Source organism: Marmota marmota, unplaced genomic scaffold (genome assembly GCF_001458135.2).
Source record: "Marmota marmota marmota unplaced genomic scaffold, marMar, whole genome shotgun sequence".
In the NCBI taxonomy this organism is placed as follows: domain Eukaryota; kingdom Metazoa; phylum Chordata; class Mammalia; order Rodentia; family Sciuridae; genus Marmota; species Marmota marmota.
The window spans coordinates 6,790,365-6,817,043 of record NW_025999960.1 but is presented as its reverse complement, the minus strand read 5'-3'; the positions used below and the strand labels follow the sequence as shown (position 1 = coordinate 6,817,043).

The 26,679-nt window shown below is 32.0% G+C and overlaps 1 protein-coding gene across 10 annotated transcripts in view; it reads right to left on the bottom strand.

Moving 5' to 3' along the window:
• Positions 1–2,214: 2,214 nt before the first annotated feature.
• Positions 2,215–26,679, bottom strand: part of CUNH12orf40 (chromosome unknown C12orf40 homolog) — a 75,079-nt gene continuing 50,614 nt past the window's right edge. For 9 of the 10 annotated variants that reach the window (XM_048802532.1, XM_048802538.1, XM_048802539.1 and 6 more), the window contains 6 exons: positions 17,782–18,305; positions 16,891–16,960; positions 15,550–15,610; positions 12,284–12,347; positions 7,628–7,710; positions 2,215–4,290 (listed from right to left, as the gene is read on the bottom strand). In XM_048802532.1, coding sequence (XP_048658489.1) covers positions 3,877–4,290; positions 7,628–7,710; positions 12,284–12,347; positions 15,550–15,610; positions 16,891–16,960; positions 17,782–18,305 — 1,216 coding nt within the window. In that variant the 3' untranslated portion in view covers positions 2,215–3,876. Of the gene's footprint in view, positions 4,291–7,627; positions 7,711–12,260; positions 12,348–15,549; positions 15,611–16,890; positions 16,961–17,781; positions 18,306–26,679 lie in introns of those variants that run through there. The other variant, XM_048802536.1, reaches the window with a different exon arrangement.

Below are 26,679 nucleotides of genomic sequence, written 5' to 3'. Positions count from 1 at the left end.
GGTAAGATTTGCTCCCATTCTGCAGGCTCTCTAAATACAATCAATCAACAAACATATGAAAAAGTGTTCAACATCTCTAGCAATTAGAGAAATGCAAATCATAACTACTCTAAGATTTCATCTCCCTCCAGTCAGAATGGCAGCTATCAAGAATACAAACAACAGTAAATATTGGCGAGGATGTGGGGGAAAAAGCACACTCATACATTGCTGGTGGGACTACAAATTGGTGCAGCCAATTTGGAAAGCAGTATGGAGATTCCTTGGAAAACTTGGAATGGAACCACCATTTGACCCAGCTATCCCACTCCTCAGTTTACACCCAAAGGACTTAAAAACAGCATACTATTATATCAGCACAACTCACAATAGCTAAATTGTGGAATCAACCCAGATGCCCTTCAGTAGATGAATGGAAAGGTAAACTTGGGTATATATACACAATGGAACATTACTCAGCATTAAAAGAGAATAAAATCATGGCATTTGCAGGTAAATGGATAGAGTTGGAGAACACCATGCTAAGTGAAGTAAGCCACTCCCCAAAAAATAAAGGCCAAATGTTTTCTTTGATATGAGGATGCAGACTCATAATGGCAATAGTGGGGGCATGGAAGGAATGGAGGAACTTTAGATTGGGCAAAGGGGAGAGAGGGAAAAGCAGGGGGAAAGGAGGTAGGAAAGATGGTGAAATGAGTTAGACATCATTATCCTAAGTACATGTATGAAGACACAAATGGTGTGAAAATACTTGTGTACAATCAGTGACTTGAAAAAATGTGCTCTATATATGTAATATGAAATGAATTGCATTCTGCCATTATGTATAACAAATTAGAATAAAAATTTAATTAAAAATCCATCTGACATTATAGCTGCCCTAAGAAGGCAGTTTTTTTTTTCTCCTCAGCTGCTTTCATGATCTTCCTTTGCTTTTGAGTCTTAACTATTATATTGAGCCTAAAATATGTATTTCTTTTTTTTTCTACTGGGAAATCACCAGCTTTTTTGAATCTGTGTATTAGTATGATTGATCACTTCTGGAAAACAGCCATTATCTCTTCATATTATGCTGCTTTCCCATTCTTTCCCATACTGCTGGTAGTTCAATTAAGCATATTTGAAGTGTCTTCTCTGTCCTCCTTATTGTTAACTTATTCTCTCATACCTGATACTAAAAATCTTCTGAATTATGGGAATTTTATGTATATTTAACTTCACAAATGCTTTCTTTGTCTGTATCTAATATGCCACTAGACCAATGTATTAAGTTTTCAGTAATTAGCAGAAATGGAAATCTGAGACAAAAAAATAGGAATATTAACATTTGATTTAAACTATACATACAATTCATTTATCTACTTGTTATGGTTCCTGCCAATCTTTTGACTTGCTCCAAAAGCAAATTATGAGGCAAGGATTCAAGTAAATACCCTTTGGTGTATAATCTCAAAAAAAAAAAAAAAAAAAAAAAAAAAAAAACATGGCATGGAAGTGAGACGTGAAAAAGGAAGAAAAGTAATAAAGGGTTTATTAAGCAAATTATCACTGTGAGTAACTGAAGCTTTATCCTTCAGATCAACTAGGGAAGAACAATGTTTCTCCAGTCTTAGAGAATACAAAGATCACTTGTTTGGGTGTCACTAGACCACACTCAAATTTAATAATTCACTAGGACTCAAAGAACTCTTTGAAAGATGTTGTATTCACAGTTGTGGTTTATTACAGAGAAAGAATACAGATTAAAATCAGCCAGAAGAATCTCACAGACATAGTCTAGGAAAATAACAAACATAGAGCTTCTAATAGTTCTCTCACAAAATCATAGATAACATTACTTTCCTACAAAGATATGACAATATACATGGAGTACTGCTAATCAGGGAAGTTTGCCTGAGCTATGGTGTCCTGAGTCTTTACTAGGGCTCCAACACAATGGCATGGTGACTGCCTAAATGATTGATCTCATTCTCCAGTCCCAAAGGAAGTCAAGCTGATACTGATTGAATCAAAAGCTTCATCTTAATTCACACTGTTACAATGTGGCTTTTCCCAAGGTTCTCAGGTTAATAAGAAGACTCGTTTAGAATAACATGCCTATAATCTCAGCAGTTTAGGAGGCTAACAGAGGATTGTGAGTTCAAAGCCAGCATCAGCAACTTAGTGAGGCCCTAAGCAGCTTAGCGAGACCCTGTCTCAAAATAAAAAAGTAAAGGGCTGGGGACGTGGCTCAGTGGTTAAGCACCCCTAGGTTCAATCCCTGGTACCAAAAATACAGAATGACACTCCCAGAAATGAAGGCCAAACCTTTTTTTGGACAAGATTAATTTCTGTACTACCCTGCGACTTCCCTGCTCTCACTGGGAGTGATCATTGCCTTTTAAAAGCTCCAAAATTCATACATTACTAAGCTTAACTATTACATTATGATATTGATAAAAACTGAACTAGTGTAGACTTTTGTAGTTAATTTGCTTTCTATATTAACAAACTTTGATTCATATTTGGAAAACATTGGTTTATTTAACAGTTGAAACCAAGGTAAGGCTCACAGCTTAATATTATTTCAAAGTTGTCAGTATAGTCTTCTTATTCCACATAATTAGTCTTTCCTACACAATATGTTATATTTTTGCAAAATAGTTCTCAGGAAATAAATCCATAATGGAATTTTGATCTTTTCCTGGTTTAGCTATTTGTAGTATAATAGTCCACAGTGTTGGTGACAAGTTGCAAACACTCTGTCGGCCACTCTATCATGTGGGAAAACCAATAGTTTATATAATGTAGTATATTGCTAAGCTATGATGCTTGGTAAGTTAGGTAAGCTAAATGCATTTTCAACTTAAAATATCTTCAATTACAATCAGTTTACCAGGATGTAACCCCACTAATAAGTCTCCGAGCATCTGCATATCCAAACAAATGTTAATTTTAAAGTACAAACATTTAAAATTGTGGTATAAGATAAATGTGCTAGAATCAAAGCCTATATTTTAAAAGACTAAGAAATTTTGATGTAATATTTGTTAAAGAAGCTTGGCAACATTAAAAAAAGAAACATAAATTTTTCCAATTTTAAAACTTTTTTTCTATAAAAGCATTAAAATATTTTTTAACCTTAAGGAGGAAAACATCTTCCTCTGAGTTGATACAAGCACTAACAACAAATGTTATCCAAACAAAAAAGAAGTCATATTTTGTCTAAAAATTAATCCATAGGCTGGTGGGTACTGGTGGTAGAGCACTTGCCAAGTATTTGTGAGGATCTGAGTTTGCTCCCCAGCAGTCTCATACACACACACAAATGAAACCAGAGTTTAAAAAAAATCTAGAATTTTAAGTGGAGTATAACATTAAAGAGAAGTAGTTAACAAAATTCTTATGATGAAGACATAGAACACATTAGGTACTATTATTTTCTGCCCTAAAGTCTTGGAAGAAAATATTTTTCCTGCAAGATACAACTGCACCTAATTTTAAAGTAAATGCCACAAGGAAGAAAGCTAAGCATTTTTAATCCAGGAATAACAGCATATCATAATAATGTAAAGAATAATAAACATGAAAATGATAATATATTTATAAGACTATTTTATAAAACCTTGATGATACACTAAAGCCATCAAAGAAATGCCTATACAAAAAATTAAGTGCATAAAATATTAAAACGGCTTAGAATCATGAATAGACTTTCTAAATACTTTAACCTAATGCTTAGTTACATTTTCTCATTCCTTATTATGTTAATTAAATTCTGAACATTTATTATTGCCTTCCAAGGTCAACTGAAATGTTACATCCTAGACTGAGATTTTAGAATACTAGTTTTTCTTAAGGATTTCCTGCCCTCCAGTGGTATATGCCTTAATATTTTCACTGTATTTCTATATGGCAAAGAGGAGACACATCACTTCTACATGTACACAGTGAAATTATATTACACTGTACGGCAGCATCAAATTTTTCTTCCATTGCAGGTTCTCTCTCTGTTTGTACCCCTGCATCACATCTTACAACTGGCAGAATGCAGTTATTATTGATTTTGTTTTGCAACACATGTGCTGAATTGCACTGCAACTGAGGAGATTGATCTGTATTATTTTTCACTGAGAATGGGTAGAAATTTTCAGTTTGTTTGTGAATTTTGGCATTATCTTTACCAATCCTATCACCTGAAACTTTTGACATCCTTTCTAGATGAAAATCATTGGTTGTTTCAGTAGTTTTGACACATATCTTATTTGAGTCTTCAATTTGCTGTAACATTTGATCTTCATCTTCTGATGGCTAAAAGAAATTAAATAATTTTGCTGTAAATAACGCTTAAATAAAATGCCTAATAAAATTGTTCAATTACTTCCAAGTAAACATTCTTAAAATTCACATTATAGGAAATTTCTAAATACAGGAGAGACTGACAGGTTACTAAGCAAAGCATATATATTATCAAAGTGTCTTGAATCTACCATACATCTCACTCAGCAGGCTGTGGATTTTTAAATAATAAAAATGGAAAAAAAAACAAGAGGAATCTTATGTCTTCTCAGTACTTATAATCACGGAATGCATCATTCCATAAATCTCTAACACTGAAGAAATGATGGGCAATTCACTATTCAATCACTTCAAAAGACTGCCAAAGTGATACCTTTGAAGGGAACGGTTGAAACTTTTTTATTATTTACTCACCAATTCATTAAGGAAAACATACTCATTACATACATTTTATGGGTCCATCCCATGAAAGATATATCTTAAGAAGATAATATAAGGAGAGTATCAGCTAACAGAATATCAAAAATATTTAGGGGCTAGGATTGTACCTTAGTGGTTGAGCGCTTGCCTCGCATGCATGAGGCACTGGGTTCAATCCATAGCACCACATAAAAATAAATAAATAAAATAAAGATACTGTGTCCATCTACAACTAAAAAAATATTTTAAAAAATAAAAGTTTAACAGGAATAAATGTTTTATCTAAAAATACAAACTGTAATAACTTTTAATAGGCTTAGATTTAAATTTGCTAAGCCTGAATTTTTCAACTTCATGAAAAATGTATTTATTAAGAACAAAATCATACTTTTTATGAATATTTAAAAGTACTAATCATTCAAACTAAAAAAAGTGGCAAAAATAATAATGAAAAAACTAAAGTAAGCCCAAGACAGAGCATTAAAACTGAGCACAAATTGGAAAACAAAAGCTCAATGCATGTATTTAGTTAAGAAAGAAACATTCACTTACTAAAAGGCATCTGCAATATGAGTGAAACAAAATGGTTGCTGTTCTCTTGGAATTCACATAATGAGTAAAAATAAAATTAGCAAAATAATCAGACACATAAACACATAACTATAGATTGAGAAAAGCATTATGAGGAACAAGTATGAGGCACTTTCAGAGCATCACTAAGGGAGAAGCCATATTTATACTGGGGAGCCAGGGAAGGACTTTTTAAATAAGTGACATATTTAACATAAGACTTAAAGGATAAAAAAGAATAAGACTGAGAAAAAAGAAATAAATTCCTGCCCTGAAGCCGAAAGGAGAATGACAAACTAAGGAAAATGAAGGGTCAATACGTGTGGAAGAAAAAGAAGAAAGGAAGAATACTGGAAGAAACAGGAAATGGTGGCCAAGAGCTAGTAGCCACTGTAAGTTCAGATTCTATCGGAAAATAGAAATCCATTGAATTATTACACATCAGAATAACATGATTCAACTTACTTTATTTATTTATTTGGTACCAAAGAGTGAACCCAGGATGTTTAACCACTGAGGACTTTTTATTTTTTATTTTGAGATAGGTTCTAAGTTGCTTAGAGCCTCACTAAATTGTTGAATCTGGATTTGAACCAATAATCCTCTAGCCTTAGCCTCCTGAACCACTGGGATTACAGGTTTGTGCCACTGTGCCTGGCCAACTTATTATTTTTTTTTATTATGATATCTGCTAACTAGAGAAGACACTGGGGGAAGAGTGAAAGTAAAGACATCTCTTTGAAACAGCCAGAACAGTTCAAGAACAAGATGATGGTAACTTAGAATAGGGCACTGGTGCTTGTTGAAAGTAGATAAATTCACAATTTATTTTGGAGGTAGAATTGATTGCACAAAGTAATGAAATAAAGATAATTGAGGGAGGCAGATTTGAGAAAGAAAGAAATGACAACATTAACTATTATAGTAGGCTTCTGATATGAACACTTGGGCAAATACAAAAAATATTTATTGATACAGAAATATAAAAAAAAACTGATTTGGGTGAAAAATTAGGTTTTAAGTTTGAGGTATGAAAAAGATCTTTGTGAAATATCCAAGATGTGTCCAATAGAAATTTGAACATCTAAATAAGAACCAGGGCTAAAGTCATAAAACTAGGAACTGACATCACCCAGATAGTATAAAAGTCATTAGAATGTATAAAATCACTAAAGGTTTAGATTATAGGTTTACAGAACAGGATCTTGTATGAAACCCTAAACATTACAACATTTATATAGGGAAAAAGACAAGTGAAAAAAAGGCATAAAAAAGCATTCATAGAGATATCAAGAAAACAAAGATAGTGTGTTAAAATAAAAGCAAAGAAGAAAAATATTTCAAAGAAATTAAATAATAATTTCTATCAGTATCTCATAAGATAAAGACTGAAAAGCATCCAGTCAATCTGACAACACAGAAGTCACTGGTATGCTTAGCAAGACGGCAAATTAGATACTAAAGGCAACAAGGAATGAAGATAAAAGAGTGAAGGTAAGAATTCCCTTCTAAAAGTGATTTGTCAGAAGTGTAGATTCTCACTCAGAAATGTCTTTCAAATTATTCATATTTTAGTCTCCAACACTGTTATCCAATTTCTTCTTATATAAGCCTTGAGACTTTTATTTTTTGAAGGTACACTTGGTTGTTTTATGCTTCAAATTATATACATCTTGTTAAGACAATTTTACAAATAATATATTTTTATGTAATTTTTTTTCTTTTTTTTTTTTATTTGGTACTGGGGAATTGAACTCAGGGGCACTTCACCACTGATCTATATCTCCATCCCTTTTTATTTTTTTTATCGAAACAAGGTCTTGCCAAGTTGCTTAGGGCCTAAGTTGCTAAGACAAGTTGAACTTATGATCCTCCTGCCTCATGTCTCCCAAAATGCTGAGATTATGGGCATAAGCTATCACACCCAACTGTTTACATTTTCTTATTATTTTATTTTACATTTTTGTGTACACTTTCTTATGCTTTCACGTTTTACAATATTTCTTATATTGTTTACTTTTTTACATTTTCATTTATATTATTTTTTATTTCCACTCTGTATTGGTTCAACTGTTTTTCATAATGTAAAAGTAAACTGACAAAAATAATTCTAGCTGGGCACAGTGGTGCATGCCTGTAATCCCAATGGCTTGGAAGGCTGAGGAAGGAGGATCTCAAGTTCAAAGCCAGCTTCAGCAACCTAGCACAGCGCTAGGCAACTCAGTGAGACCCTGTTTCCAAATAAAATACAAAAAAAGATTTGGGGATGTGGCTCAGTGGATAAGTGCCTCTGGGTTCAATCTCCAGTATAAAAAATCTAAATGAATATAAAATTTATAAGTAAAAAGGCATAACTTACCATCTCTGAACTAGAACTTAAACAACTATCCGTTGGCCTTGGAGAGTAACTGGCAGACTGACTACTCTGTGAAGAATCAAGACCTGAAAATAAAGGTTTAATTCATGAAGAATGATATTCACTATTGCTGTATAAAATATCCAAAGGCAGAAGATATCTGTGTGCAAAGATTAGCTAACCTAACAAACAGCACTTTAAAATGTGCTAAATTTAGTTAAAATTTAGGCTACTTGGCACCATGCATTTATAACAGGATTTATGGGTTTATTTTACTCTTAAAAGAATGGTTATCTACAAGTAATAGGGGTACATAAGAGAGGAAAGCAGAAATGAGAAAATTAGGATTGATGTTTTCCAATATATGTGCCATTTTTTATGAACAAATAATTTAAAGTGTCAACTGTAGGAAGCAGACATAAATTGAGTCCCAAGGTATCAGATATTTGCTAATCTAGTCAATGAAACTTTACTGTGCAATCAAAACTGTATGAAAAAAAATCTATCCAAAGCACCAATATTATATTTTTTCATTTTTGCTTAATATGTTATCTTATGATTGCAAACAAAGTTTAAAACTGGGCCTAGGAAGTAGTATATGACTCCCTACCTACCAAACCAAACATCATAAAGTAATTTGTAATGAAGTAGTGAAATTGGGATGGGGAAAGGGCAAGAGATTTAAATATCAAGAAAGTTTTCAGCTAGCCTCAATTTGGGCAAGTATGTAGCTTTTAAATTGTTTCTGGATCTGTACAATCTCAAAATCTGACAAAGACTACACACACACACACACACACACACACAGTCTCCCTCTCTATATATATAGAAAATCTCATTTATGAATACTGATGCAAAAATCTAATAACAAATAAAATATTAAACTATTTTTTAAAAAATAATCAATATTATAAAACATCATCACTTGGCAAGATTATAAGAATGCAAAGACAGTCCAAGTTGCAAAATCCTTTAATAAGATTCACCTTTGTAAAAGAGCTGTATCACAACTGGATAACATGTCACACCTATTGGAAGGCCACTATCATTTAAAAAAAAAAAACTAGAATAAGTATTGATGATGAAGTAGAATAATTACTGTCCTGCATGTTTGGTAAGAAAATAAATGGGGAAGCTACTATGGAAAATAGTACAGAGATGCCTCAAAAAAATTAAAATTGGAATCACCACATGAATCTTGTAATCCTACTTATGGGTGCATGGCCAAAAGAACTGAAAACCTATTATAGGGTCTAAAAGAGAGATTTCTACTCTCATATTGATTGCAATATTAATCACAATAGCCAAGAGCTGGAAGCAACCTCAGCAATGGATGAATGGCTAAAACAAAAGTGTTATACACATACAAGTGGCATATTATGCAGCATTAAGAAAGAAGGTAATCTTGTTAGTACATGTTACAATATGGATGAAACTTAAGTCATTATTTCAAGTGAAACAAGTCAGTCACAAAAAAGATAAATACTTCATGATTCCACTCATTTGAGTATCTAAAATAATCAAACTGATAAAAACAGAAAGTAAAAGGGGGATTGCCAGGGGCCAGGGGAAGTGAGAGACAGGCAGTTTTTACTGGGTAGATACAGTGGCATGTGTTTGATGATAAAGCTCTACACACATAAAAACTATTGGAAGGGTAAATTTCACATTATGTGGTTTTGGCCACAATAAGCTTAAAACTCTAAGAATAAAAAATAATAATCATTCCCACAGACACTAAGAATCACTCTTAACCCAAACCACTAATTTCCCAAAATCACAAGTGGATAATATCTCATAACTATCGGAAGGTGTCAAATTCTTGAAAAAATAATCAATACAAATTCACACAAGCCCACAATCCAGAATCTCAGTGTAGAAATATAGGAAATATATTCATACTAAAGTAGCAACAAAAATACCAAAAAGTACCTATGAATAAGTGAAATAAGAAACATGCAAAATCTATTTGAAAAAAATTTAAGAAAGTGCTTAAAGATATGTTAGGTAACTACAACTATAAATTTAGATTGAATTGATGGAAAGATACCCTTATTCTTAGGGCTATGATATATTATATTCATTACAATAACAATTCACACTAAGATACACATTTAACAGTTTCCTAATAAAAATTAAAATGTTTCTTTTGGAGTTAGATTAATTTTAAAGCTTATATGAAAAAATAATTTAGACTGGCCAAGAAAGACTTTTTAAAAAGTGCAGAGATATAAAACATTTCCAGAAATTAAACACACTATAAAACAATCTTAAGTTTAAAAGTATAGTATTGGCACATGAAAATAAGGAAAGACCAATTGAACAGTTAAGAAAACCTCCAAACATATCAGATAATATGTAGTTAGTATATTAAAAAGGCAATATCATAAACACCTAGGGAAAGATGCATTTTTAGAACTTGAATGATATCTTGTCCCATACTTTAAATCAGGAAAATATCCAAATAAATTAAACATATAAATGTAAAGTACAAAACAATACTAAAGCTACAAGAAAATATGGTGAATTCATTTATAACCCAGGAGTGTGGAGAACTTCTAATGCAATCCAGAAATAGTAAAATATTGTTAAACAAAGCAAGAGACAATGTAAGTATAGTAAAATCAAAATATATGAAAAGCTAATATATTAAACTAGAAGAAAATATTTATTACTTATATTACAAAATGTAAACCTCTTTAACATATGAAGAGCTAGTTCTTAAGTATCAAGAAAAAAGGCCAAGAACGCAACTGGTCAAAAGACATGAATGCCAAGTAGACCAAAAACCAAAAAAAAGAAAAGAAAAAAAAGAACATAAACAGCCACTGAAAATATTTAAAAGAATATTCAGCTTCACAGACAGAAATTAAATACAAACTAAAACCTATCTATTCATCTCAAATAACTCAAAATTACAAAAAATCCTAGATTTGACCACAATATCTGTTGAAGAGCCTATGGGATAACTCGCACTTACTGTTATAATTGGCTAAATGCTGCAAGTAGGAAATTTGATAACATCAAAATGGAGATTCAGCAATATATATCAAATAACAGTGCATCTTGTTTTGACTGTTGAATCCCATCCCTAGTAATTACCACCAAAACACACCTCCACAAATAAAAAAATATGCACCAAGTTCTTTAGTTACATTTGTAAGAAACCACCCAAATGTGCATCAATAGGATACCAATTAAATCAACTGCAGTAAATGTACTGAATGAATGACTAGCAAGTCATAAAAGGATGATAAATATATGGTACTAACATGGGAGAATCTATAGGATTCACTTAATTCTTTTACATAATTGCATGTATTACACTCAGAGCAATAAAGGAAGAGAACTAAATTTTGTGGGCATGCATGTTTTTTATATGTTTTAGGCTTTATTTCGGGGAGGGAAATCTTACAGATTGCAAGGATAAACCATAAAACAACAAAGAATACCCATATGCTGAAGGAAGCAAGGAATTAAAGAACTAAAAAAGCTAGACTAATGTTTTACATCCACAAAGGTTTCTAAGTACCTAGCAGACTAGATAACCTAAAGAGCCATTCTAGCACAGAATACCTAAGAAGTGTCAGGAAAATATGAAACTTTAATCTATCATATCAGTAAAGAATGAAAAAACTACTCAAATATGAAGTATCTGTTACATGTAAGCCTATAAATAATTAGTATTCAAGATTCAAAAGAGATTTACAAAAGATACAGATCTATTGATAAAAGATATCTCATAAGTAAAACCAAACTTCTTAAACGAAACAAGAGCTAAAGACATGAAATACACTTCACAAACGAAACACAGATAACCAATTAACCTAATAAGTAATCAGAAAAATATGTTAAAATATAAATATCAAATTACCAACAATTACAAAAGACTGACATAGTGTTGGTTAAAATATGTGACTAAGATTCTTACCCTTTGTTAGCTGTAGGTAAAATAGGCACACTTCAGAAAATAATTTTGCATTAAATTGGCAATTCTACTCCTAGTAATATACCCTAGAGTAATTTTATATGCATGTGTGCTAGAAGAAATGTCAAGAATGGCATAAATAGCAAAAAGCAAAATATTGAAAACTAAATAAATATCCATTGTCGAAAGATGCATAAATAAACTGTGGCACATTCACAAAACAGAATGCTGCATAACAATAAAAATAATAATAAAATGTAAAAGTAAATGAGCCTGAAAACATAATACTAAGTTAAAAAAGAAAGTTGCAGGAAAATACATAGAAGTTTTTCAATATGTAAAAAGTTTAAAATCAAGCAACAGAAATGTCTGTGTGATACCATCCCAAGAAACAAATTCAGGAAAATAGTTACCTCTAGGGGGCAGGATAGGAAATGCAATTGAGAATATTTTCAAAAGTACAGTATTTATATATTATTTTTAAAGGTACATGGTTGAGTTTGAGGATATTTATTTTACTATTTGTTAAACTGTCCATTTACATTATGTATATTCATAATGTATTTTTATAAAAAACTTATTTTAAAGCGTTGATTGCATTACTAGTATTTTCTAAGATACCTATGAAATATTTATTGGCTAGTGAAAATCTTTAAAATTTTTTTTAATTTAACTGATTTCTAGTTGTTAGTTTTAAAGAGAATAAAATTAACTTATACAGTCATACTGACAGATTTTCTTTGTGGATGTTGGCCTTCCTTTTAAAGAACATGTTCTTCCTTCTTCCATCACAATCTAGGAGAAAATCAAAATTTTAACAATTCCCAAGTATGCATGATAATTTCCACTTATATCTACCCAATAAATGCCACTGATTTGTTTTATAGTACTTTAATTCAATGAAGTTCTCTCCCCCCCCCCACACACACACAATTAGCCTATAGTGAATAAAATGAAACTTAAATTGGTTTAGAAGCAACAGGTAACAGAATAGCCACTTTCTAGGAAATAAATTACTGACAAAAAAGAACCTTCAGGCAATCATAGTAAATTCAATTGGAAAAAGATAAGGCATTAAGGTATTATTTGGATTTGTTCTATTATTCTCCTGATTTCTTAAGTTGGGTTATCAGTCATTTACTAAAAAATAAAAAGTTTAAAGGTATGAATTTTCTGTAGAACATAACACTGGTTTTGGTTTTCATCACTTTCTCTGTAATTTGTAGTTGACTTTCATATTTTTTAAAATTTTTTATTTATTCTTTTTAGTTATACCTGACAGTAGAATGTATTTTGACTTATAATACATCCATGGCCTTTTTTCTTATTTTTTTAAAACCCAAATTGTCTCCAACTTTTCAAAAAGTTTAAGGATGACAAACAACTTTTGGGGGTTGATTTCAAATTTTATTAAATTTTGATTGCAGGATGTAGTTACAATTCTCTCCTTCACTATTTTTTTTTTAGATTTTCTTTATGGCTTACTGTGCTAATTATATTTGCAAATATACCATAGATCTAACTAAAATAATTTCTATATATTCTCTGTTGGTGGGATATAGAGCTTTAGATAGACAGAAAAAAGGAGACATTTCCTAGTTATTTACCCAAATTTGATTCCCTTTCTTCTCAGATATACAGCTAGACCACATTTCCTAGCCTCCCCTGAAGTTGGTTTGGACTTGTGGTTTAATTTCTGGTCAGTGGCAGAAGTAATATACACTACTGCAAATCCAGGCCGATAAAAATCTACTCAACAGTCCTCCACTTCCTTTCTACTTCTGCTGATACCAACATATTCTACAAACATGGGAACACTAGTTAAAGACAAGTATCCACAAAGTTGAAGCCCTGAATAAATATGTGGAACAGAGCCACTTCTTGAACCTTATAACTATTTCATCTTTTAAAAAGTCTTTTCTGTTCAATTCTTGAAACATTCAAGCCCCAAATTTGCAAGAAGAACAAGAAAAAGGAGTGGTGATAGAAAACTTGATCAACTGGGAAAGCTATACAGACTTCAAGGCATGCATGAACTCCATTATCCACTTCAAAAATGTTCATAAATGGTCTGAGGTTGTAGCTCAGTGGGAGAGTGCTTGTCTCACACATGTGAGACACTAGGTTCAATCCTCAGCACCACATAAAAATAAATATCAAACTAAAGGTATTTTGTCCATCTACAACTCAAAATATTTCTAAAATATGTACACAAAGGATAACAAAGAAGATCTTTTTCAACTGAGAAGAAACTAAGTTATTCAAGGAACTTGCCCTATTCTCCCAGGATAGGACACCTCACATCACAATGCTTGCCCAGCAAAATTTCATGTTTGACATGATCAGAAATTCTATCTTCTATTCTTCTTCTTAAATGGGCTTCTTGCTGCATTTATGTTTTCTGGTTTTAATATTATACACACACACACACACACACACACACACACACACACATATATATATATATATATAGCTATATATTATGTTATACATTGTCTTATGTTTTTTTATAAAAGACACCACTCTCATTACTACTTATAGGAAATTAAACTATTAAATATCATACAGATCATTTATGATCTGCTCTTTTAAATTATCCAGAATTATCTCATGCCAGACCCCTCATGATTTACAAATACTAGCAATAACAGTAACTAGAATGAGACAGGTACTTGAAGTTTCTTAAGCAAGATACAGTCTCTCATATCTTTGGTTCTATTTATATTGCTTCTTCTTTCCAGACATTTCCTCCATTCAGCAAATTTATTGAGTTTTTGCTCAGAAGTTTTCTTACCTATAACATCTTCCTCCTGACTAACCACAAAACTTAGTGGTGTCTTTCAGTAGGCTACCACTGATTTTGTACTAACTACAATTAGAATAATTCATCTAAATGCATTAGATTTTTCTATCTCTATTTACTGGACAAAAGCTTCTTAAAGATAGGTTCCATGTCCTTCCATATCTGTCCCTTGCAGTTGAATGCATAACAATGTAATCTTTGTTAAAAGAAAGACTGTTTTTAACCTTTGTATTCCCAGTGCACTGGAGATAGTCAATGTATGATAATGAATTCATAATATTCAATTACATATTAATGGAGAAAAAACAGAAAACAATATAGTTGAGAATATCAAATCAGATAAGACAGTAGTTTGAATCCTGAATCAAGTGTTTGTGAACAATTTATTTAATCTCTCTAAAATTATTATGAAGAAGGATTGTTTTAGGCAGCTTTTTTTTTTTTTTTTTTTTTTTTTTTTTTACTGCTGTGACGAAAAGACCTGACAAGAACAATTATAGGGCAGGAAAAGTTTATTTGGAAAAAGTTTATAGGTCTCAGTCCATGGACAGTTGGCACCTTTCCTTGGGGCTTGGAGTAAGACAGAACATCATGGTGGAAGAGTATGGCAAAGGGAAGCAGTTCACATAATGATCAAAAAGCAGACAGAGATGCTCCACTTACAGATACAAAATATATACCCCAAACCCAGTCCCCCAAGGTCCACCTCCTCCAGCCACATCCTACCCGCCTCCAGTTTCCACTCAGTTAATCTCCATAAGGGGATTAATTCACTAACTGGGTTAAGGCTCTCATAACAGAATCATTTCTCCACTAAACTTTCTTGCATTGTCTCATACTTGAGTTTTTGGGGGACACCTGACATTCAAACCATAACAGGGATTATAACATTACATAACCAAGGCTTATAGATGTTTTGTACACTTAATTCTAAAGAGGTTTTATCTTGGAAAATATTTTATATTGTATTTAAAATGCATCGAGATTCATTTGTTTCAAATGAAGAACATTATAGTTTTTAAAAAGGTGTTTTTATTTCTAGATTCAGCTATAATTTTCCGATATAAGAAAGAGTATAGCTAAAAAGAAATTTATAAATAAAAGCTAAACTTAAATCAAAGTAAGTCATAATGTTAAAATATTATAGAACACAAAGTGACTAAATTAAAAAAATAATGTAACAATGCATTTTACCTCACCAAGTCTTAAATCCCAGGATTGCTTAGAATACAATTCTTGCAAAGGGACACTGCCCCTATGGGTTATAAAAAAGACAGTATTAAAATTTACTTTACTTCCTCTGAAAGTTGTTGTTCTAAATTATGGTTTCAAAACTTGGCTCCAAATTAGAATTATATAAGAGGTATTTTTAAAACAAAGATTCATAAACTCCATGCCAAGGATATTATTTATTTATTAGTATATGTAAAACTTTGCCCTCTGTAGTTTTAAAATCACTCCCTCAAGTAAATTTGGATCTGCAACCAAGTTTGGAAAACATCTTCTAAGTCACTCTCATAAGTACATTTAAAATTCAAGGTCTAATGTGAGTTTTCACCAGTGTTTTTAAACACTGAAAAACTGTAGCTGAAAATATCAAGTAAGATAAGACAGTTGTTTGAATCCCAAGTCTAGTGTGAGTGTGTGACCATGAAAAATTTATTTGATCTCTAAGGTTTAGTCTCTTTTGTTATAAAGTCTTCACAGGATCAGAATTTCACGGATATACATAAAGCTTTTAACTTCTTAAATGCAGAACATTTGTACACTAGTAGCAAGATCTGGGGAAGACTGTTGTTTTCATATAGGAAAAAATACAACAATAATGGAATGGAGGAGATAGTAATCCTGAACACAGAGAGGAGAGGGAGTCACTGAGAGATAAATATTGACAATAAGGGGTATGTTTTATTCCTAGATCACAAATTGCTTCATAAATTGATGATGCTTGCATATGCCACTGATCTGTAAGTTCTGTTACTCTCTGTTCTGACTCTCAAACAACCAAGCAATCTTCTTATGGAAGGTAAAAGAAAAAAAAAGGACTTTCATGCTTATAACCATTTCTACATGTGATGCTTCAGTTTCTTAATGTAAATTCACAAACTGACATTCTGCTCCATAGAAATTTCTTTTTTTAATATTTATTTTTTTAGTTATAGTTGGAAACAATATCTTTATTTATTTATTTTTATGTGGTGCTGAGAATCAAACCCAGGGCCTCGCACGTGCTCTACCACTCTACTGCTGAGCCATAACCCCAGCCCCAAATTTCTTATGAACTTAAGACAATTTCTCAAATGTAATCAAAATCAAAACTAATATTCAGATAAGAAGGTATTTTGGAAGTTGGCAAATATGTACACCATACTTTCCACTATGGTGATAATATCAAGAATGTGATTACTAGTAACACATCATTATAACCAGGTTGCTCACTCTCTGACAGTAGTATGCCTACCTGACTTTGCATTAGTTCAAACTTCTATATACTACATCCTAATTTACATTCTCCAGATTTACCTAAAAACTTACATAGAGTTCACTGGATATTCCTGGATATTTTTCTGTGGTGTTTTCTCTTGGTAAACATTGTTAAGTTTTCCTTCAAAAATGAAAGTGTGTGTTAAAAATTTAACACAGTCTATTATCATTTTTCAATACAAAACATATTAGCATGGCACACAGAGAGATCATAAGTCTACAATGTCACCTAATCATCATTATATTTCTGGTTTCATATTTCTTCAAACACAGAAACATACATATAAATATATACAGTATAGTCAGTTCAGGATCTCCCTCTGCCACTCCTGCACATATTGAACCCATGGATGTTCAAGTCTTTCAGATAATAATGGTTTTCAATAATAGTGGTTTAGTATTTGCATATAAGCTACATAGATCCTCCTATACACTTTATATCATCTCTAGGTTACTTATAACATCCAATAAAATGGAAATGCAATATAAATAGCTCTAATATTGAATTCTTTAAGTAAAATGCTAAACAATATCTATATCTGGATACAATTATTTATTTATTTATTTATTTAGGTACCAGAGGTTGAACCCAGGGGTGCTTAACCACTAAGCCACATCCTCAGCCCTTTTCATTTTTAAATTTTGAGATAGGGTCTCACCATGTTTCTTAGGGCCTCACAAAATAACTGAGGCAGGCTTTAAATTTGTGATCCTCCTGCCTAGGTTTCCCGAGCTGCTGGGATTACAGCAGCATTACTACATCCAGCTCAGATGCAATTTTATTTTTAAATGATGTCAATCATTTGGTTTAATCTTCAGATGGGGAACCCACAAATATGAAGGGCTCACTGTATGTGTGTGGACATATACCTAAGATATACAAATATGTATATTAAAACTGATGAAGTATAGATTTTTACATTTTCCACATACAACACCAACCTTTCTTTTCAGAGCTGATCAGGTAACAATCCTCAAAACATGTAGCAAAGTCATTTATTTCATTATTGTTGTGCTTTTCCTGATAGTTCCTGTTTGGTTGATGTTCTTCTGGATAACTTGTTTTATTTAAAGTAGAACTACTAAAAGTTGACTCTGGAGCTGTAAAAATGCTTCTGTTTCCATCAATGGAATGGTTTTCATCCGAACTTGTAACCAAACAAATATCCCCTAAACTATCATAGCCACATTTGTCAAAGGTTTTCTTTACCCTTTGTTGATCAAGGTCTAATAAATTTATCATATTTTGAGGAACAAAAGAGTCACAATTCTCTGACAGAAGTCTATGTGTTGGCTCATTCACATTCTCCAGAAAACTTGAAACTTCTTTTCCATTTTCTCCCCAGATTTGTTGTATTGACTGTTTTTCAATAATGAAATCTGACTGTCTTCTTTTATCCATGTTCCCAAAATCCTCACTCATAATTATTGCTGATCTTTTAGAAAGGAAATTCCCATTTCCTAGACTTTGAGATAAATTAAAACATATTTATTAAGAAAAGCACAGATCATTTTCATTTATAAATACTATCCTTAAACTTTAGAGAACATTTTTTTAAATATTTTTTTATTGAGTAGCTACTAACATTTACTTGGATTATGTTTCTATTTTTTTATATTTAAGTAAATAATACTCTTTCAGATGGAATTCATCAAATGTGCTCTCCCAATGACTCTAACGATCTTTTATTGTGTATAAAATTAATCTATGCTCAGTTTTGTATTTCAACATGAAAAGTGAGTGCATAGCTCAATTTATTTTTATATTAGCAAAAGAAACTATGAATGACCTATATGTAGTGGTTCTTCTATAATAAATTCTAGCAAATAACATAGGCAACCAGAGTATGTCACTGCTGCTCTCCATTTAACCAGAGAAAGATAATTAGAAGACATGTGTAGAAAAGTCATCCCATGTAAAACCATAAAATCACAAAGTTATGAGGACATTATACCAGATATTTCTCAACCTAACAAGTATACAAAAACAACTATAAATTTTCTAATGAAGGTATAGGTATGAATGTGCATATAAGTAATAAAGCAAAGAGATAAGGTGAATTAGATGAAAATCAATTAAGAATATTAGATAAACTATAAGCTCCTTTCTAATATAGATATATTAATTCTAGGTTAAGTTCAACTTGTATAAAAGAATCAAAGCTAAGATAGGAAACAACTAGGAAAAGAGAAGTTTTTAAATTTGATTGCCAGTGACTACAAATTTATTTTGAATTGGGCTGTTCCAGAAGTTAGACATACCAAAGAAATTTTTAAAAGAAACATATAGACTGATAAAACTCAGATTTCCAATTTTATTTTTAAGGTAAATATTTAATGGAGAGCAGCTGTGCTCCAGGCACCAAGCCTTATGTCAAGGTAGAGAGAAATAAAATAATTCTGTTATTAAGAGAAGGAAATTAAAGTTTTGCCAATAAATGCCCATAGCTATGGTTCTATACTATTTATCAATATGGATCATCTTATTGATGTTTTAGTCAGAATAATATTATATACTAAAGGACACAATACATAGTAATAATATTCACCATTTGTACCAGAGAAATATCTACTACTCTAAATGAGAGAACAAAGGAAAAAGACCTCCTAAGTTATAAAGCACACTATAAAAGTACATTATCATTTTTAAAGGTATTTTAAGCATGCTTAGAAGAAATATTCACTAAAATATCTGGACAATAGAAAAACATATAACAGGGCTGGGGATGTGGCTCAAGCCGTAGCGCGCTCGCCTGGCATGTGCAGGTTGCTGGGTTTGATACTCAGCACCACATAAAAATAAAATAAAGATGTTGTGTCCACCGAAAACTAAAAAATAAATATTAAAAAATTCTCTCTCTCTTTAAAAAAAGAGAAATATATAACATATAGTTATTACCAACAAGAAATTTACAGTACAGAAGAGGAAGGAAAAATAACAAAGTGATCAGTGTTATCCTATAGCCAAATTGAAATTCTACAATAGTAAATAGAAGAGATTCTTTTGCTTTAGAAAAATCAAATAGGTGGCATTTGGAGACAATGTTGATATTAATTTCAGAGATGACAAAAATGATGCTCAAGAACTAAAAGTCTTATTAAGGCAAATCAGTACAATTTCTTTAATATTTTTCCTATAAGAATAAAATTATAGACAAAAACATACAAATTATCTAATTAAACCTTTTACATGTGTTCAGCAAGAATTTATTGTATGCCTACTGTGTTGTAGGAAAGTAAGAGCTTAAACTCTAGTGAAGACACACAATAAATAATTAATAATAAGAATGATGAATAAGAACTAAAGAAGAAATAGAAAGGATAATTATGGATGCTTTGAGATCAGATAACAGAACAGCTTGTATTGGAGGTCAAGGTTCAGATAGTTTCATCAGGAAAATCCCTACTATGGAAGTAATAAATAAGCTGAAGATATAAAATAGTTAGACATTAAAGAAGGGCATAGCAGAGAAATGGCATAAGCATTTCAAATGCAAGATCTGTAGCATGTTTGAGAAAGAGAAGAAGAATAAAGCTGGAATAGAAGCATTAAAATGAATTTTTGACCAAACAAAAAGGTACAACAGGGCTCAGAATATGCAGAGTATGATTTTTATAAAGAGCAATAAGAAATCAATCAAATTTCCAAGTTCAAAAGTAAAACTGACTTCTGTCATGGATACACTAGTCTGGGGATACATCAGTTGATTTTTGAATGTTGAACCAACCCAGTATACTTGAATATATCCTACTTGGTTGTAGTATACTAGAAAAAGAAAATATCAATTTGACTCCTGGGGAAAGAATGAATTCCAGGATTTCCATCTTCCAAAAATGAAACAGAGATGAGATTTACCCTCCCAACTGACATAATTTAAAAACTGGACAAAACATATGGGACAAGGCTGGGGGTATGCCTCAATGGTACATTTACCTAGCATTCTTGAGACCCTGGGTTTGATCCCCTAGACCACCAAAAAATAATAAAGTGTATGTGTTTGTGTATATATGTATATGTGTGTATATATATATGACAACAGTTTTTAAACATAAGACAAGGTGGAGCAAGATAATTATCCTGTAGAGAGGATCCAAGTCATAGGACACGGATGGGGGACATAAAGCTAGCTGATTCCCTTTCTTTAGAAACAAAGCTTGGGATCCAGGAAGACTGAAGAGAATAGAGTTCACAGGTTAGAACAGCATAAAAGAGAGTGCTTCAAAGAGAGAACTCCAAATACATAGTAGATTCTTCTCAAATCTTCAGCTAAGCACTGATCGGCACATGCATGTGAAAGAATTACCCACTGCTGGGAAAAGAACCACTCAACACAAGAAGATAGAATAATCCCAGGAGTTCATGCAGGACTAGTAAAATTCTATGCTCCCATCCAACAGAATAGAAAAACTCATAATGCAAGAAAAATCAACAAAGTATTCAGCAGGGTATCACCTCAGCAGTGGGACAAAATCAGTCATAGAATGAAGGCTTATGGGTTCTTTGATAAGTCTTTTAAGTCCTCAAAGTTTAAAAGTTAGCAAATAAACTTGAAAATCCCAGAAGGAAGAAAATCTCTGATTAAAACTTATTATTTCTACAAATACCAAAATTTCCAACAAGCAAAATGATAAAGGTTTACAATATATATAGAATCCAAACACAATTACCAAGAAGACAAAACCAGCAGAAAATTGTCATTCATAATGAGGAACAAAATCAATTATTAGATATAAACCAAAAATGACACACATATAATTCACAGATAAGAGCATTATATAAGTTATCATCACTATAGTTTCTACATTTAAGAAGACAGAGGAAAACTGAGAATATTTAAATATATAGAAGATATTAAAAAATAGGTAATATTAATTATCTAGACATGAAAAATACTCTGGATAGGATGACCAGCAGATTAGACAGCAAAGGAGATGCAATTAATAACTCTAAAAATATAGTAAGATATTCTACTTTAAATGAAACAACGAGAGACTTAAAAAACTCAAAAAAAAAAAAAAAATTACCAGCATCAGGGAACTGTGATACAACTTCAAGTAGATAATTTATTAATTTGAGTTCCCAAAAGACAATGCTGTTGTTTAAGTGTCAACCAAAGGTTTCTGTGTTAAAGGCTTAGTTCCCAGCCTGTGATGTTATTAAGAGGTGTTACAGTATGTAAAAATCAATCATGAATTCAATGGCAAACTGTCAAACTGCCCAATATTGCAGCTATTTGAGACTATAATATTAATTGAAGTAAGCACAAACATTTGGAAATTTCACAAAGAGATCTGAAAAACAAATAGTCATAATGGGCTTGGATAAACTTCCAGATACCTCTGGTAGTTCAGAAGGCTATACACATGTGCAAGGTTGTGTGTGCACTCAGGAAAGATCAGATACATCCTCAAGTATCTACTCATCCCTGGCTTGCTGTGAGGTTTTGTACACAAAAGAAAGATTTGGTAGCTCAAGGTATTTAAACAAAACCTCAGACCAACACTGTTGACCTCTAAGCAGTGCTAGGGGGGAAATATATAGTTTAAATGCCAATATCAGAAAAAAAGAAACATACCAAATCATTAAGTTAAGAATGTATTTTAAGAAACTAGAAAAAGACAGGCAAACTCAACCCAAAGCAAGCAGATAAAAAAAAAAACATAATAATTAAAAACAAAAAAATGAGGGCTAGGATTGTGGCTCAGTGATGGAGTGCTCACCTAATACATGTGGGGCTCTGGGTTCAATCCTAAGCCACCACATAAAAATACATAAATAAAATAAAGGTATTGTGCCCAACTACAACTAAAAAATAAATATTTTAAAAAATAAAATAAATGAATTCATTATTAAGTTTTGCCACTAAGAAAAGTCCAGGTACAAATGGCTTCACTAGTGAATTCTATGAAATATTTATAGAAGGAAAAAAATCAATCTTCCACAATTTTTTTCCATCAATCAGAGAAAAAAAAACACTTTCCCAACTCATTCTATAATCCCAGTATTACTCTGGTACCCAAGCCATACAAAGATACAACAAGAAAATTTGAGATCAATTTCCTTTATGAATACAGACACAGAAATTATCAACAAAATTATTAGCAAACCAAATACAGCTATATGGGTAAGATTATATACCATGATCAAGCAGCTTTTATCTCAGGAATGCAAGGTGGTTTACCATCTTAAAACAAGTTAATATATATTAATAAACAGGGAAAACTACATGGAAGTCACAGAAACAACATTTGACTAAATCCATGATACAAGCTCTCATGATTTTATCCATGATAAAAGCTCTCAATAAACTATAAATAGATAATTCTCAAATTCATAAAGAGCATCTACAAAACAAATAAACAAACCAAAAACACCTACAAATAACATCATATTTAAAGACTGAACAATGCAAGCATCTCTGCTCTCGCCATTGCTCTTCAGGACTTTTGTGTTAGAGGTTATAGTCAGTGCAGCAAGGGAAGGAAAAAAAAGTAAAAGGCATCCAGATTGAAAAGGTAAAAATATCTTTACTTATAGATGACATAATGCACTATGGTGAAAATCCAAAAGAATCCACTAACCTATCTACAAGAGCTAATAATTATTTCAGCAAAGTCAACGGATGTGAGATGAATATATGATAAGTAATTGTATTTTTATATACTAGTATAGGGGCAAAGGGAAATTTCCCCTCTACCCACTGAGGGTTTGCTGGAATAAGCTGACTATTGAAAAGAATTTATTAAGATGAGAAGGGGGGAAAAATCACCATATAAGGGAAAATCACATAAGGGTGGTTACCTACTAGCACAACATTATTCAGAGGTTTACATACCCTATTTCTGTAGGAGCAGGGGAAAATGGGGAATTTAGACAGTTTTGAGAGGAAATAGAAAATGATTTTTAGGGGAACTCAATGGGTTTAGAGAACATACTGGCACACTGTCTAGACCACATATCAGGATAGTAGTTTGTAAATACATTTAGGACTAAAATGAAGGACAATGAAATGTGACTAAAGTTTGTTTAGGTAGACTGACAGACTTCAGTCCTTCTTCCTGTAATGAGTTTATTTAATTAAAGCTCACCAGAAAAGAGCCAAGGTAGGCCCAGACTTTAGACAACACAGGAATTCCCGCTGAGCTGGGAAGGGGACACACAAGGAAAGGTCAGAGTTAGGTTCTGGATTCTGCGTTGGGTTCTAAAGCCCCTCAGCATGTCAAAGTACTAGTCTTTGCGGTATTGTTTTCTGAGCCTCAACATTAGCAATGAACAAACCAATATAAAATTACAAAAATAATTTCATTCACAATAGCACAAAAAGAATACAATACTTAGAAATAAAATTAATAAAAGACACATAAGGCTTATATACTGAAAACAACATTAACAGGATTAAAGAAAATAGAAGACATATTTCAGGTTCATGGATTAGAAAAGTCTTTATCATTAAGATGTCAATGTTCCCCAAATTGATCAATTCAACACAATCTCTATCAAAATTCCACTGAGCTTCTTGTGGGCTTTTTTGTAAACCTAAAAACTTATTCAAAAATTTTAAAAGATTAAAAAGAGCCACAATCTTGTTGAAAAATAACAATCTCAATTTCAAAATTTATAATAAAGTTACAGAATCAAGGCAGTGTGGAACTAACCTACACAGAGATGGACAAAACAGAATTGAAATTACAAGGGGAAAAACATATTTATGGTTAATTGATTTCTGACCAAAAAAAATTCTTTTCCATAAATGTAAATGAGATATTTAGGCCCTTCCCTTACACTACATGTTATGGTTTGGATATAAGGTGTCCCCCAAAAGCTCATGTGTGAAGACAATGCAAGAAGTTTCAGAGGAAAAATGATTGTGAGAATTGTAAGAGTTGTGAGAGAGGGTTGTAAGACTCTTAACCAAATCAGTAAATTAATTCCCTGATAGGTATTAACTGAGTGATAACTGAAGTGGCAGGGTGTGGCTGGAGGAGGTGGAATTGGGGAGCATGACTTTGGGGTATATATTTGTATCTGGCAAGTAGGGAACTCTCTCTGTGCTTTCTGATCACCATGTGTGCTGCTTCCCTCTGCCACACTCTTTCACCATGATGTTCTGCCTCACCTAGAGCCCTAGGAGTGGAGCTGACCTTCTATGGACTGAGACCACTGAAACCCTGAACCCTCAAATAAACTTTTCCTCCTTTAAAATTGTTCTGGTCAGATCCTTTAATCACAGCACAGAAAAAGCTGACTTAAAACACTACAAATAAACATGAACTAAAACATAGGTCACAGACCTAAATGTAAGATCTACAAAAAACAAGAAAATTTCAATGATCCTGAATTGGGTAAAGATTTATTGGCTTTGATACTGTACGCACAATTAATTTTAAAAATTGCATCAAAATTGAAACCTTAAACATCTCAGCAGAGATACTCAAATGGCTTACAGGAACATGAAAATATGCAAAATCATTAGTCATTAGAGAAAAGCAAATTAAAAATCAACAAAAACGGGTAACATTTAAAAAGATGGACTTCACCAAGTTTTAGCAAGAATGTGTTACAACAAGAACTCTCATACATTGCTGATGGGAAAATAAAATGATATGACTCATTTTGGAGAACAGTTTGGCAATTTCTTTAAGAGTTAAACATATAGCTAACTACAAGATCTAACCCACCTTGTACCCAAGATAAGTAAAGCATATGTCAAAGCAAAGCTTTTTACATAAACTTTCATATCAGCTTTATCTGGAATAGACAAAAATAAAGGTAAACACCAAATGTTTATCAATAGGAAAATGAATACAATACATACACTGGAATACTACTGTGCAATTAAAAGGAATGAATGATTATTACACACAACAAATAACATGAATGGGTTTCAAAATAATTATGCTAAGTAAAAGAAGCCAAGTAACAAAAAAATACACATATATACTGTAAGAGGCTATAAAAATTGCAAAAATACGGACTACTCTGTAGAGACAGAAAGCAGATCAGTGGTTGCCTTAGGAGATAAGTGAGCGATGGTAAGCAACTAGAAAAGGGATTCCAAAGCTACCCCCAAAAAACTACTCAGTATGATAAATGTGTTCATTCTTTTTGACATATATCAAAACATTAAAGTGAAAAATTTAAATAAGTTCAGCTTCTTGTGAGTCAATTATATATTTATAAGACAGTATGTTTTAAAAGATGTTCAATAAACAAGAAACAAAAAGAACTATTATAAGGCCTTAAATAATGTCTCTACCAAGAGGTCAGGGTACTTTAGACTAGGATGGAACCCAGAGATGGAAATGTGAATAGACAATTAAAAAGCTTATTAGAATCCAAAACTGATAATACTCTGATAATGAAGAGGATAACTGGAGTTGACAGAAAGGAAGGAGTCAAGGACAGCTTTTATTTTGGCTTTAGAAAATGAATAAATACTGGTGCCATTTTGTAAGATAAGGAAGACTAGGATAGAATTAGAGTTTCTCATTATATCACCAAGTGTGGTTCTAATGGATTTTACAAGCTTAATGGATTTTAAATAAAAAACCAGAGTTTATACACAAACATCTAAAATATAAAAGTAGGATGTGTTAAACTACCTACCACAAATGTAAAAAGAAAATGAGGGATAAAGATGATGATTATGCAACTTGTCAATATCTAGGATTGTCAGTATCTCACTACCTTTTCACCCTTTTCCCTGAAAAGGAGAGACTACTCCTATCCTGTCTGTGGAGTGGCAGACAGATCACCAGGAGTATTTTGTTTCTTTCTCTACACTATTGTTTCAGGTTTCTGACTCTTTTTTTTTTTTTTTTTTTTTATAAAAGGACCTT